The sequence below is a fragment of the Salvelinus alpinus genome, chromosome 4 (assembly GCF_045679555.1).
Source record: "Salvelinus alpinus chromosome 4, SLU_Salpinus.1, whole genome shotgun sequence".
In the NCBI taxonomy this organism is placed as follows: Eukaryota; Metazoa; Chordata; class Actinopteri; order Salmoniformes; family Salmonidae; genus Salvelinus; species Salvelinus alpinus.
Genome location: NC_092089.1, coordinates 2083574 through 2098941, shown reverse-complemented (window position 1 = coordinate 2098941; position 15368 = coordinate 2083574). Strand labels below are relative to the sequence as shown.

Here is a 15368-nt window from a genome sequence, read left to right as displayed (position 1 = left end):
CCCCCCCCCCCCCCCCGACAGAGAGATGGTTGGGGTGTCATTAAGAGTCAGAGGAACCGGTCTTTTCTGGTTATAACTCACCATCTTACTCTATATAACCTCTGACCTTGGTAACCTACTGGCACAGCAACTGGTGACACTACACATTGTAACACGTCCGTAACCCTCCAACATCTCACAGAGAAGAAGCACTCTCTTTTGACGACACCACAACGGCCACTCTCTGGATTGGGCAAAAGGGACACACCTAACATTGGTTAGTGGAATAGAATCGGGTTTGTTAGTACTGGGCTGGAACACAAGCCTGCTGCATACACTGTAGCTCTCAATCGCTGAATTTCAGAAAATCCCTTTATGCTTACATCCATGCAATGCTGTCCATGGAGGGGAGTGAGCAGGTGTCCATGAGGGAGCAAGTGGCCCCCAGGCCACTCTTGAATGTCTAAAACAAGATAGAAAGTATGTTGAAATTATAATGGACCTACACTATATATTTATATAAATTATAATGGGCCTACACTATATATTTATATAAATTATAATGGATCAACACTATATATTTATATAAATTATAATGGACCTACAGTATAGATTTTCAAATAACTCCCCCTTTTCTGGCCTGCAAATTGATTTTGACAAACAAATCAGTCCCCCCAAAAATCTGTGCGGCCCTCGAACCAAAAAGTTTGCCCACCCCTGTCCTATGTGGGCCGAGTGTCTGCGGATTTTTGCTCCTCCCTTGTACTTGATTGATCAATTAACGCCATTGATTAGTTAGGATCTCCCATCACCTGGTTGTCTACGCAAATTAATTCGACACGAATTGAAAGAAAATAACAAACACCCGCTTCTTCCCTGTAGATGGCAGCAGCACCCCAGAGAGGTTATATGGGAGTAAATTACAGGCTGCATCTCAGGCTGTTTGACATAGGATTACAACATATTCTGTTCGGACACAGACCGGTACATTGATAGTGATATGATTGTCTCGATCGGATAAGAAAGTCACATTTTAATTGGGGATGTAATTAGACAGGTTTCATTCTCTTCATCTGCCCTGGAATGGAAAAACTGGAAATATCTGACTTTATAGATGAGTAAAGATGAACGAGGAGATGAGACATTGAGATGGAGTCATTAGACTATTGAGATATAGGAGAGGAGATAAGGAGATGACGCTGCTTTAGGAGAGGAAGCGAGCCCCTGACTGGACCATGGATGAGCCTCCTCACGACAGGACATGTGGAAGCTATGCTGAGGCACCATTCGTTTTCTCCTATAAATAAGTAACCTAGGCTACTTCAAGGAAAGAATGATGCATTCCCAAAGTAGTCCCAATTAACAAAACCGGAGGAACTCCACTCTTTTGCGGACCTGCCAAGAACCTAGACCGAGTTTCACTTTCACATCTCTGGAAGTTGAGCTTTTTTTCAAAGTATATTCCACCCCTTGTTCTGGTGAATCAGAGTGTCACTCTACAGTTCTGCGTGAACAGATTACATGATATATTCTTCCTCTGATGAAAGAATATGATCTGCTGTAGCCTACAGCGGGGGTGGTTGAGGACCAGAACACGCATCCATCAAAGCGGGAGCGCGCATTGTGAAGAGGCGGGGCAGCGGGAATATCTCTTTCCGGATATTTACCTCCACCTGCCCGCGCGACGCGCCCAGTTCCAAGGTTTTTAACAGCGGTAGTATCAACGGACATGACAAAGTTCCCAAATCCAGGACTACTGAGGTATTTTAACTGATCTTCTCAAGCTAGATTGTCTGTGTTCTCATAACAATCCTCCAGGATCAACTTGATATCTGAAGTGAAGTAACGTTAAAGTTGCTGAATGGCATGTTGAGCGTAGCAGCAGAAGAACCTATAACATTAGGCTACGTTTATGTTGGTCGTTCATAGAGCCTACTTAGTTTAAAGTCCACGTCGAGGCTGTATGTTTCAAATAACCGACCATATAGTATATTGGACGTTATCTTATTCTCCGTGTTAATCATTGCGATACACTAGTTTAATCGATAACCGAGATGACGTTGCTCATCTGAAAACAAGTTCGCCAATGCAACCAGGAACAAATCTCCGGCCTAGCTGATACACTTTAAATAAGCAATGTTGTATACCAATACTGCCCACTCAACAATCTAGACTTGGTAAAAAAACTCGGTCCTAAAATAGTTTATACAGCTCAGTTCTAACTGGTGTGAATGTCATTATCATTATGGCAAATCAGGCGTGAGAGAGTGCTCTACTCACTGTAATGTATTCAGAGTGAGTCCAAACATTAACGTGTGTGAGAGAGGCCTACAAAAAGACCTGGCCCACTCCCCTTAGCCTACATTAACAACCACACACACAGCTGTTATTAAAAGCATGGGTTAGTGGGTTGATGCCCAGTAGAACTGGTGTGTAAACAACACTGCAGCACTGGTGTGTGTGCATGTAGAGCTGAGATCAGTTCCTAGGCCTGTGGATGGACTAGCTTGTCTCTGACAATATTTAACATTCTTATCATTCAGCAGTCTACACAGGGCGGAGGAGAGAACAGGGAAAAAAAGGACATGTTCAGACTCTGGACAGATAATAATGTATTACCAACATACACACTGCATTACTCATTGTAGCATGATACTGCTTCACAGACACACAAATTACTCACTGGGCCTGTGTGTGTGTGAGAGAGAGAAGTAGAAAAGCGGCTGTTCACTGCAGACGATGTCATCCTTAGGGAGGGGCTAAACTACATGAGCAGATATCATCACAGTTTCCAGAGTCTGGAGGTGTTTCATTAAGATGTGTGTTTTATCTCTCCCCAGGTTGTGGAGATGGACTGAGGGTTGTGTCAGTGTGTGTGTGAGTGAGTGACGCGTAATTCAGAGTGCAAAGACACAGAGAGACGTCATTGTCCCGTGTCCCATTGTAACATAGCTACGCAGCTCTGAGACCATTGTCCGCGGGGGGAACACACAGCCATAACGGGTACCTCCCCAACCAACGCGGCTTCGCATACGCGTCCCTCTATTGATTTGAATGTGTTGACAATTGGAGAAATAGCTTGAGCTGCATTGAGAATTACAAAAGTATGAAGGCCAATGGTCCAATATTCTAGAATATTGCTGTGCGTGCACATTTTGGACTCTGATAGACGTGTGTGTGTGTGTAAGAGTTTGAGTAACCCGCGGTAACAGACATGCCCAAACCTGATCTACTGTGTTTGGTTCAACTACTGGACAACACTATCCAGACCTTTACAGTCAACGTGAGTACACACAGTCCTGAGTAGAGTGGGAATGATAGACCGGGAGACTCAGATCTCAGCTTCCCATTGATCTCAACACACAACCTTGACCTGGAGAACACACTCACTAGAAAAGCTTTACCAAAACACACTGTACTGCAATATCTCACACACACACACACACACACACACACACACACACACACACACACACACACTGACTGACTCCCGGTATAAGGTGTGTTTTGCGTCTCTTAGAAGCAGGATGCAGGTGAGGTTTTGCTGGAGCAGGTGTGTAATCAGCTGGGTCTGCTGGAGAGACACTTCTTCAGTCTGCAGCTACGAGACTCCAACACCACCATCGTCACTCAAACACACTCTCCTGTGAGTTGCTACACACACACACTTAGTCTATACTCTAAAATGCACATAACAGATTGTGAATGTAACATCATGTCTTTGATTAACATAGTTTGTCTTGCAGAGGTGGCTGGAGGCCAACAAACCACTGAAGAAGCAGCTGAAAGGTAAGAAACACTAAATGAGACATTGGCCTGAGCCCAGTGACACCCTACTGTTTAGCCTGAGCCCAGTGACTTCCTACTGTTTAGCCTGAGCCCAGTGACTTCCTACTGTTTAGCCTGAGCCCAGTGACTTCCTACTGTTTAGCCTGAGCCCAGTGACTTCCTACTGTTTAGCCTGAGCCCAGTGACTTCCTACTGTTTAGCCTGAGCCCAGTGACTTCCTACTGTTTAGCCTGAGCCCAGTGACTTCCTACTGTTTAGCCTGAGCCCAGTGACTTCCTACTGTTTAACCTGAGCCCAGTGACTTCCTACTGTTTAGCCTGAGCCCAGTGACTTCCTACTGTTTAGCCTGAGCCCAGTGACTTCCTACTGTTTAGCCTGAGCCCAGTGACTTCCTACTGTTTAGCCTGAGCCCAGTGACTTCCTACTGTTTAGCCTGAGCCCAGTGACTTCCTACTGTTTAGCCTGAGCCCAGTGACTTCCTACTGTTTAGCCTGAGCCCAGTGACTTCCTACTGTTTAGCCTGAGCCCAGTGACTTCCTACTGTTTAGCCTGAGCCCAGTGACTTCCTACTGTTTAGCCTGAGCCCAGTGACTTCCTACTGTTTAGCCTGAGCCCAGTGACACCCTACTGTTTAGCCTGAGCCCAGTGACTTCCTACTGTTTAGCCTGAGCCCAGTGACTTCCTACTGTTTAGCCTGAGCCCAGTGACTTCCTACTGTTTAGCCTGAGCCCAGTGACACCCTACTGTTTAGCCTGAGCCCAGTGACTTCCTACTGTTTAACCTGAGCCCAGTGACACCCTACTGTTTAGCCTGAGCCCAGTGACTTCCTACTGTTTAGCCTGAGCCCAGTGACTTCCTACTGTTTAGCCTGAGCCCAGTGACTTCCTACTGTTTAGCCTGAGCCCAGTGACTTCCTACTGTTTAGCCTGAGCCCAGTGACTTCCTACTGTTTAGCCTGAGCCCAGTGACTTCCTACTGTTTAGCCTGAGCCCAGTGACTTCCTACTGTTTAGCCTGAGCCCAGTGACTTCCTACTGTTTAGCCTGAGCCCAGTGACTTCCTACTGTTTAGCCTGAGCCCAGTGACTTCCTACTGTTTAGCCTGAGCCCAGTGACTTCCTACTGTTTAGCCTGAGCCCAGTGACTTCCTACTGTTTAGCCTGAGCCCAGTGACTTCCTACTGTTTAGCCTGAGCCCAGTGACTTCCTACTGTTTAACCTGAGCCCAGTGACACCCTACTGTTTAGCCTGAGCCCAGTGACTTCCTACTGTTTAGCCTGAGCCCAGTGACTTCCTACTGTTTAGCCTGAGCCCAGTGACTTCCTACTGTTTAGCCTGAGCCCAGTGACTTCCTACTGTTTAGCCTGAGCCCAGTGACTTCCTACTGTTTAGCCTGAGCCCAGTGACTTCCTACTGTTTAGCCTGAGCCCAGTGACTTCCTACTGTTTAGCCTGAGCCCAGTGACTTCCTACTGTTTAGCCTGAGCCCAGTGACTTCCTACTGTTTAGCCTGAGCCCAGTGACTTCATACTGTTTAGCCTGAGCCCAGTGACTTCCTACTGTTTAGCCTGAGCCCAGTGACTTCCTACTGTTTAGCCTGAGCCCAGTGACTTCCTACTGTTTAGCCTGAGCCCAGTGACTTCCTACTGTTTAGCCTGAGCCCAGTGACTTCCTACTGTTTAGCCTGAGCCCAGTGACTTCCTACTGTTTAGCCTGAGCCCAGTGACTTCCTACTGTTTAACCTGAGCCCAGTGACTTCCTACTGTTTAGCCTGAGCCCAGTGACTTCCTACTGTTTAGCCTGAGCCCAGTGACTTCCTACTGTTTAGCCTGAGCCCAGTGACTTCCTACTGTTTAACCTGAGCCCAGTGACACCCTACTGTTTAGCCTGAGCCCAGTGACTTCCTACTGTTTAGCCTGAGCCCAGTGACTTCCTACTGTTTAGCCTGAGCCCAGTGACTTCCTACTGTTTAGCCTGAGCCCAGTGACTTCCTACTGTTTAGCCTGAGCCCAGTGACTTCCTACTGTTTAGCCTGAGCCCAGTGACTTCCTACTGTTTAGCCTGAGCCCAGTGACTTCCTACTGTTTAGCCTGAGCCCAGTGACTTCCTACTGTTTAGCCTGAGCCCAGTGACGTCCTACTGTTTAGCCTGAGCCCAGTGACTTCCTACTGTTTAGCCTGAGCCCAGTGACTTCCTACTGTTTAGCCTGAGCCCAGTGACTTCCTACTGTTTAGCCTGAGCCCAGTGACTTCCTACTGTTTAGCCTGAGCCCAGTGACTTCCTACTGTTTAGCCTGAGCCCAGTGACTTCCTACTGTTTAGCCTGAGCCCAGTGACTTCCTACTGTTTAGCCTGAGCCCAGTGACTTCCTACTGTTTAGCCTGAGCCCAGTGACTTCCTACTGTTTAGCCTGAGCCCAGTGACTTCCTACTGTTTAGCCTGAGCCCAGTGACTGCCTACTGTTTAGCCTGAGCCCAGTGACTGCCTACTGTTTAGCCTGAGCCCAGTGACTGCCTACTGTTTAGCCTGAGCCCAGTGACTTCCTACTGTTTAGCCTGAGCCCAGTGACTTCCTACTGTTTAGCCTGAGCCCAGTGACTTCCTACTGTTTAGCCTGAGCCCAGTGACTTCCTACTGTTTAGCCTGAGCCCAGTGACTTCCTACTGTTTAGCCTGAGCCCAGTGACTTCCTACTGTTTAGCCTGAGCCCAGTGACTTCCTACTGTTTAGCCTGAGCCCAGTGACTTCCTACTGTTTAGCCTGAGCCCAGTGACTTCCTACTGTTTAGCCTGAGCCCAGTGACTTCCTACTGTTTAGCCTGAGCCCAGTGACTTCCTACTGTTTAGCCTGAGCCCAGTGACTTCCTACTGTTTAGCCTGAGCCCAGTGACTTCCTACTGTTTAGCCTGAGCCCAGTGACTTCCTACTGTTTAGCCTGAGCCCAGTGACTTCCTACTGTTTAGCCTGAGCCCAGTGACTTCCTACTGTTTAGCCTGAGCCCAGTGACTTCCTACTGTTTAGCCTGAGCCCAGTGACTTCCTACTGTTTAGCCTGAGCCCAGTGACTTCCTACTGTTTAGCCTGAGCCCAGTGACACCCTACTGTTTAGCCTGAGCCCAGTGACTTCCTACTGTTTAGCCTGAGCCCAGTGACTTCCTACTGTTTAGCCTGAGCCCAGTGACTTCCTACTGTTTAGCCTGAGCCCAGTGACTTCCTACTGTTTAGCCTGAGCCCAGTGACTTCCTACTGTTTAGCCTGAGCCCAGTGACTTCCTACTGTTTAGCCTGAGCCCAGTGACTTCCTACTGTTTAGCCTGAGCCCAGTGACTTCCTACTGTTTAGCCTGAGCCCAGTGACTTCCTACTGTTTAGCCTGAGCCCAGTGACTTCCTACTGTTTAGCCTGAGCCCAGTGACTTCCTACTGTTTAGCCTGAGCCCAGTGACTTCCTACTGTTTAGCCTGAGCCCAGTGACTTCCTACTGTTTAGCCTGAGCCCAGTGACTTCCTACTGTTTAGCCTGAGCCCAGTGACTTCCTACTGTTTAGCCTGAGCCCAGTGACTTCCTACTGTTTAGCCTGAGCCCAGTGACTTCCTACTGTTTAGCCTGAGCCCAGTGACTTCCTACTGTTTAGCCTGAGCCCAGTGACACCCTACTGTTTAGCCTGAGCCCAGTGACTTCCTACTGTTTAGCCTGAGCCCAGTGACTTCCTGCTGTTTAGCCTGAGCCCAGTGACTTCCTACTGTTTAGCCTGAGCCCAGTGACTTCCTGCTGTTTAGCCTGAGCCCAGTGACTTCCTGCTGTTTAGCCTGAGCCCAGTGACTTCCTACTGTTTAGCCTGAGCCCAGTGACTTCCTACTGTTTAGCCTGAGCCCAGTGACTTCCTACTGTTTAGCCTGAGCCCAGTGACTTCCTACTGTTTAGCCTGAGCCCAGTGACTTCCTACTGTTTAGCCTGAGCCCAGTGACTTCCTACTGTTTAGCCTGAGCCCAGTGACTTCCTACTGTTTAGCCTGAGCCCAGTGACTTCCTACTGTTTAACCTGAGCCCAGTGACACCCTACTGTTTAGCCTGAGCCCAGTGACTTCCTACTGTTTAGCCTGAGCCCAGTGACTTCCTACTGTTTAGCCTGAGCCCAGTGACTTCCTACTGTTTAGCCTGAGCCCAGTGACTTCCTACTGTTTAGCCTGAGCCCAGTGACGCCCTACTGTTTAACCTGAGCCCAGTGACTTCCTACTGTTTAGCCTGAGCCCAGTGACGCCCTACTGTTTAGTCCAGTGTGCATTTTGATAAATTATAAATGTAAGATTGAATTCTGTGGAAGGGGTGAGGGGATTGTGGGGGTCATATTAAGGTCAGGGGTGACGGATTATTAAGGTCAGGGGTGACGGTCGGATTAAGGTCAGAGGTGAGGTCATTGGGCTGTGTCTAACAGCGTCTCTGACCTACAGGAGTTGTCTCTCCATTCTACCTGACCCTCCGAGTCCGATTCTTCATCTCAGACCCCAACTCTCTACAGCATGACCAGACCAGGTATGGACATGGGGAGAGATCATGGTCTCGGGATGAGGTAGCCCTGCCTGCCACTTCAAATTCACTGGAACCTTTGGCCCAATAGGGAATTTCCTCTTGGTCTAATGGTCAAGAGGTTGGGTTCTCCTATGGGAGACCTGGGTTCAGAGCCCCTGTGTGTGTGTACCTGTAGATTATGTAGAGTGTGTGTGTGTACCTGTAGATTATGTAGAGTGTGTGTGTGTACCTGTAGATTATGTAGAGTGTGTGTGTGTACCTGTAGATTATGGAGTGTGTGTGTACCTGTAGACTATGTAGAGTGTCTGTGTGTGTACCTGTAGACTGTTGAGAGAGTGTGTGTGTGTACCTGTAGACTGTTGAGAGTGTGTGTGTACCTGTATACTATGTAGAGAGAGTGTGTGTGTACCTGTAGACAATGTAGAGTGTGTGTGTGTACCTGTAGACTATGTTGAGAGTATGTGTGTGTACCTGTATACTATGTTGAGAGAGTGTGTGTGTGTCATTAGCTTGTACTGTACATGTGTGATTCAGATAATAAGTCTCCTCTACCATCCTGTGTCTTCAGACATATGTACTTCCTCCAGATCAGGAGTGACATCAGAGAGGGCAGGTCAGACACCACGAGCTCCCACCTACACATGCATTCCCTCTTACTCCACCTAGTGGTGTAAACAATGTGACGTTACATTGAGAAAGTGTGTGTGTCCTGCAGGTTGAAGTGTCCTCTGAGTGCAGCTGTGGTACTGGCCTCCTATGCTGTGCAGTGTAAGTTACACTCTTCTGTGGTCTTTTTAGTGTGTTGTCTGTCTGGGGGTTTAACATAATCTGTGTCACCCCCCCTCTCTCTCTCACCCCTTCTCTCTCTCTGTTTCACCCCTTCTTTTGCTCTCCCCTTCTCTCTCTTTCTCCGCTTTCTCTCTCTGTATTGTAGCTGAGCTAGGTGACTACTCCCCAGACCTTCTCCCTGGTTACCTGTCCAAAAGCCACTTCCTCCCGGAGCAGGATGATGACTTCCTGTCTAGAGTGGAGGCTCTGTACCCAGGGCACAGGTACACACCCACACCCAGGCCAGGCACGTGTACAGCACCCCCTAGCCTACTAGAGGACATGGTGGCGCTGTTGGCATAATGCTGATACCAACCTATCCTACTCATGTGCTGTTTCAGGGGGCTGAAGCAGAGTGATGCAGAGCTGTGTTTTCTCAACACAGCAAGAACTCTGGAGCTGTATGGAGTGGAGCTACACACTGCCATGGTAAGTACCTCCATATGTCTCCTTCTGACTCACCCTCGTCTTCCCTCTTCTCCCTCTCATGTTTCTATCTCTTTCTTTCTTTCAGGACTCCAACAGTTCCCCTCTATTGGTGGGATTGGCCTCAGGGGGCGTGGCTATCTTCTGTAACATGATTTGCTCCAGTTTCTTCCCCTGGTGAGCACCTGGACTTCTGATCAGACACACACACACACCGCACGCAAATACACACCCTGAGTGTGTATTGTCTCCTGCAGGGTGAACATCATCAAGATATCCTTCAAGAGGAAACGCTTCCTTATGCAGCTCAGACGCAAACATGTGAGTCCTGATTGGCTCAATTGTGTCCTGCTCTCCTATTGGCTGACCTTAGTGTTGTCTTCATAACCTGTGTGTGTGTGTTCCAGGGGGAGACGCAGGACTGTGTGGTGAGCCTGGTCCTGCCGTGCCCCAGGGCCTGTAAGAACCTGTGGAGGTCATGTGTGGACCATCACTGCTTCTTCCACACCAACCTGGCAACCCGTAGGCCACACCATACCAACCTGGCAACCCAGATACACAACAAGCTGCTCTCACAACACTGGGCCTTGGGCAACACTAAAACAGACAGGCAAGCGCGCACACACACACACCCATCATACACACGCTCTTTCTGTCTTTCTTTTACTCATTTGCACACACACACTCTCGTCTCCTCTGCAGTGGTCCAGTGTGTAAGAAAGTGATGGGTGGGATGGAGTGGAACCCAGCTCTGAGGGGATCCACCTCGTCAGAACACCTGGAGACCAAGAGCCTACCTTCCCGATCCCCCCCGCTCACACCCAACTGGTACTACCCACACCACAGCCTCACACACTGCTACAGCAGGAGATACCATGTGAGGGGTAGCTGTGACTAGGGGTAATTTCATCGTACCTTGTCTCTCTCTCTCTCTGTTAGGCGGAGTCCTCGTGTGCGTCATGGCGCCCGTAAACCCCGCCCCTCCTCAGTGGAGCTGAACAATGACCTGCGAGACGTGTCGGAGGGGGAGGATGTCTTTTACACCTACAGGGTCTCCCTCAGCAGCAGCAGGGGCAGCCAGGAGGGCACGCCTACACACAGGTCAGACACACACACACACACAATTTCATACTGTGTGTGTATCAGTGTAAAGTACATTCTCATGTTGGAGTCAGTTCTGAACACAGTATCTATCTCAGTGTTTCTGGCACTCACAGCCAAGGAGGCGGATGGTCGCAGGTTGATGACATCGGCACAGGAGAGGAAGACGTTAAGGACACCTCTCACTACCGGGACAAGGTCAGTTACCCAGACAGACAAGGGTGTGATCATGTAATTGTGATAAAGTATCTCATCTGTGTGTGCCAGACTCAGTAAACTCTGTGTTGCAGCGTGCTCTGGGGGATGGCGACCTGCTATTGGTGCGTCTCGCTCCTGATCACGATGGAAAGTTTGGTTTCAATGTCAAAGTGAGTCGCCCCTTCAATTAATCACACACCTACTCTCTTACATGCAGTACCATTCCTGTATCCCTGACTGTTCCTCTTCTCAGGGTGGCGTGGACCAGAAGATGTCCCTGGCCATATCCCAGGTCAACCCTGACTCCCCTGTAAGTGACATGTTCTGGTTTATCTGTGTATATAATGCATTTGTAAACAGTACATTAGATTAATCCAATGTGATTTGACTTGTTGATGAATTGATTGTAGGCGGGGCGGGTTGAGCCAAGGTTGTTGGAAGGTGACCAGGTCGTGCTGATCAACGGTCGTGACATCTCTGAACACACGCATGACCAGGTGGTCATGTTTATAAGAGCCAGCAGAGAGTCCCACTCCAGAGAACTGACTCTGCTTATACGACGCAAAGGTAACACACACTAGAGAGAGCAAGAGAATGGGCCTGCTAATCAGACACTGATGCAGGTAACACACTGTGTGTGTGTGTGTGTGTGTGTGTGTGTGTGTGTGTGTGTGTGTGTGTGTGTGTGTGTGTGTGTGTGTGTGTGTGTGTGTGTGTGTGTGTGTGTGTGTGTGTGTGTTTAGGTCCAGGGCGTGTGGCCCCCCTGCTGCAGTTTCCCTCTGCCCTGTCTCTGACTGGCCAATTACACGGTGATCCACTGCTTCTGCCTGGTCAATCAGAACAAGGCCAGACACTTGAAGAGTCCATGAAACAACTGGAGAGGGGGATCCAGACAGGCACTCTCACCTTCCACTTCGAGGTGTGTTTTAGTTAGACAACAACACTATGAAAGGGACTTGCTTGTGTGTTAAACGTAACAGGTGCACTTTGGGAATAACTTGTCAATAAGACCTGCTGTTGACAATCCAGACAGAAGAGCATGGTGAGTGATGGTGGTGATGTGTGTGTTGTAGAACCTGTACATGAGGAAGCCTGGCCTGTCAGTAGCCTGCGCTCGTCTCCCTGAGAACACAGACAAGAACAGATACAAGGACGTGCTGCCCTGTGAGTACACACACCATCTCACACACAGTTGTGTGTCCTAGTAGGAGTGACTCGACATACCAGTGCCAGTGTACCCATCTTCCCTAATGTCCTGAATGTGTGGAGCTGGAGGACAGGACACTGGTTATTGATGTATTCCTTATTGATGTAGTCCTCTTGTTGAGCTGGTACAGGGGTTTGGGTGGGTCTGGAGGGCCCTGGTTGTGACTCCATCTCTAACTCTTTGTTCTGTCAGACGACGTCTCCAGAGTGGTACTTCAGGACCAAGAGGACTACATCAATGCAAGCCACATCACGGTCAGTACACACTGTGTTTAGTGTTGTCCTTGTTGGCTTGTGTTTGTGTATAGTCATGCTGTGTATGTGTCTCAGGTGGTGTCCCCAGGGTCTGGTGTGTGTCTGCGCTACATTGCAGCTCAAGGACCGCTGCCTCAGACCTGCACTCACTTCTGGCAGAGTGTGTGGGAGCAACACACACACACCATCATCATGCTCACCACACTCACCGAGAGAGGACGGGTATGCACACGGACCCTCTCTCTCTTTCAAAGAGTGAAACACACATTTACTGAATGAGAATGGGTACAGCACACAGGTTTACCAAGGTCCCAGGCTCATTGTGAGTCGCTGCCTGCGTCTTTGCCTGCCTGTTGCTTGGTAACCTGAAGCTCTCACTAATTGATTGTCTTGCTGATATTCCACAAGTGCCCTGGTTTTTCTCTCACACACACACACACACACACACACACACACACACACACACACACACACACACACACATTCAGGCTGACAGTCAGTTTCCACTCATCTCCTGATGTAATATAAGTACTGGCCCTGAGAATGTCTTGAGATGTTTGGGAGAACACGGTGAGTGAAGCACTGACTCAGAAATATGAAACACAACTCAGTAAAATAACATTTCTCAGATCTTAAAGATTACAACCTCTATAGTAAATCAATATTAATGAATGTCAAAATCAATCGTGTGTGTGTTTCAGACTAAGTGCCACCAGTACTGGCCACACCCTCCTGAAGTGAGGGATTATGGGTACCTGAGGGTCAGCTGCCACTCTGAGGAATGCAACCTGGCCTATGTCACACGCCAATTCACCCTAACACACACACAGGTAACACACAAACATGACCTGGCTCACATAACAGGAGGTGTGCCATATGTGTGTTCTCCACAGGAAACATTGACCAAACTATCCCCATCCAGCTCCACGTGTTTCTGCTTCAATTGGCATTGTGTTTATTTACCTTTACACCACAGAGGTTAATATAGAACATGTTCTCCTTTACAATAATAGCCTGCCAAAGAGTACACACACACACACAACACTACACTACTGTGCAGACCCATCTGTTCCTCTGGCTGTCAGTTAATCCCTGCATGGACCATAGGCTGGACAACACACTCCTCCATCTATCCCTCTCCTCATCTCTCCCTCTACTCTCCATCGCTCCTCCTCTATCCCTCCTCCATCTAACTCTACTCTCCACAATCTCTTCCTCGTCACAGTAACTAACGAGTTACCATATCCTACACGTTTCTCTCTCATATCTCTCCCATTACAATCATCACATATCCAAGTTAATTTAATTTATGAAAATATCTTTGAGAGACAGATGGGGGAAAAGTATGTGTTCTCTCAGCTGTTTTCTGTCTGTTTTTCCTAAACGTGTGTGTGTTTCCAGCTGGGAGAGGAGCGTTCGGTGACCCACCTGCAGTATGTAGCATGGCCAGACCATGGTGTACCTGATGACCCCTCAGACTTCCTGCTGTTCATCACCTCTGTTAGAGAGAGGAGGACAGGAGACACACCACTTATGGTGCACTGCAGGTACACACACACACACACACACACACACTAGGGTTACAAGATTTATAACACCTCATGTATGTTGTTGATGTAATTGCAGCGCAGGGATTGGGCGTACAGGTGTTCTCATTACCATGGAGACGGCGTTGTCGCTGTTGGAGAGCGGTCGACCTGTGTTCCCTCTGGACATCATCAGGACGCTCCGAGACCAGAGGGCCATGATGATCCAGACCACGGTACACACGCGCCTATACGTCTAACCATTCGCTACTCTCCTCCCAAGATCAGCATTGAAACCCTAATGACTATGTCTGCAACTTCCTTTGGTATGTTTGTTGTATGTGACTGGACTGTTTTTGTTTGTGTTCAAGTGTCAGTTCCGGTTTATGTGTGAGGCCATCCTGCGTGTCTACAGAGAGAGAGGAGAGCATTCTACAGCACCACCCTCAGCACTGCTAACGGACCATTAACAGGAGGATGGGGGGACAGCTAGCCCCAGCACTAGGCTAACAGGAGGATGGGGGGACAGCTAGCCACAATGCTAGGCTAACAGGAGAAGAGGACTGCTAGCCCCAGCACTAGGCTAACAGGAGAAGAGGACCGCTAGGCTGTAGCCTTAGAGAGCCATAGCATTCCACTAGCCTTAAGTGCTCGGCAACAGCTAGCCTTCTGTTGCTACAGCACATAATGAGCCATAGTGCCGAATGTGCTCAGCTAGTCCGATCCTTATGTTAGCCATAGAGCACCGCTAGCAGGGAAGGACTATGTACTGTAAAGCAATTTTTTAAAAATGTTTTTAATTCTCTGGGACCAAAGTGCTACTGTATGAGTGACTGAAGACTGTATCTCAGTTCCTCCTGAGTGGCGGCTATAGGATTGACTGGTCTGTCTGTATTGTTGGGAGAGTGTTGAGGCTTTCGGTGGATTCACAGTAGAGACGAACACTGCCAGAGCCACCACACACTACCCCACGCTCCCACCTTCCCTAAATTATTGACACACTGAATAAACACACTGACATCTACTTGGAGCTCTTAGTCTGTTTGTTGACGTAGTAAGTCAGTTGATGGTATCTTACATTCTGAGTGAATTTTAGATGACAGATAATGTAATATCAGTTCCAGGTCCATTGTTATGTATATTTGTGGTCTGTGGAGTTGCCTGTACATATCAAAACATTGTAGGAGTTGAGTCCTACAGGCTGCAGTGCAGTTAGACCCCATTTAAACACATTCCTGTTACCTGCCCTAGATGTCTGCATGCTCCAGTTCAGTGCCAACATAAGTCCCAGACCATGTTGTACAGTCTACTGATATCATAGAAAGATTTGAGGGGCATAGTAGCCATTACTACTAAACAACCATAGCAGGCAGATATCCGGAGTGAGTAAAATTAATATATTTGTTTTAGGAGAGGTGAACTCTCTGCACTTTCACTGGTGTGTGGGTGTTTCTTTCTGCCTGAATCCCTCGGCTAAACCATAATCCTACCGGTTTGTTCTGAAATTGCATTATTTTTTTCTTGTCCTCAACATTACATTGTC

The 15368-nt window shown here is 48.5% G+C and overlaps 1 protein-coding gene across 2 annotated transcripts; it reads left to right on the top strand.

Annotated features, from left to right (window-relative positions):
* The first annotated feature begins 1540 nt into the window (after positions 1-1540).
* Positions 1541-14849, top strand: LOC139572713 (tyrosine-protein phosphatase non-receptor type 3-like). Of its 2 annotated transcripts, none has more exons than XM_071395422.1 (26): positions 1541-1740; positions 2820-3262; positions 3500-3625; positions 3726-3768; positions 8207-8288; positions 8854-8898; positions 9001-9053; positions 9220-9337; positions 9455-9542; positions 9628-9716; positions 9797-9860; positions 9947-10149; positions 10242-10367; positions 10479-10640; positions 10757-10838; positions 10931-11008; positions 11092-11148; positions 11249-11405; positions 11582-11757; positions 11912-12002; positions 12238-12299; positions 12375-12521; positions 13001-13129; positions 13701-13846; positions 13926-14061; positions 14197-14849. In XM_071395422.1, the coding sequence occupies exons 2-26, from the start codon at positions 3194-3196 to the stop codon at positions 14293-14295; spliced, it is 2628 nt and encodes an 875-aa protein (XP_071251523.1). In that variant the 5' UTR covers positions 1541-1740; positions 2820-3193; the 3' UTR covers positions 14296-14849. The 2 variants fall into 2 exon arrangements, with proteins under 2 accessions (XP_071251523.1, XP_071251522.1); XM_071395421.1 differs by having other exon boundaries at positions 1544-1740; positions 10739-10838.
* Positions 14850-15368: the final 519 nt, after the last annotated feature.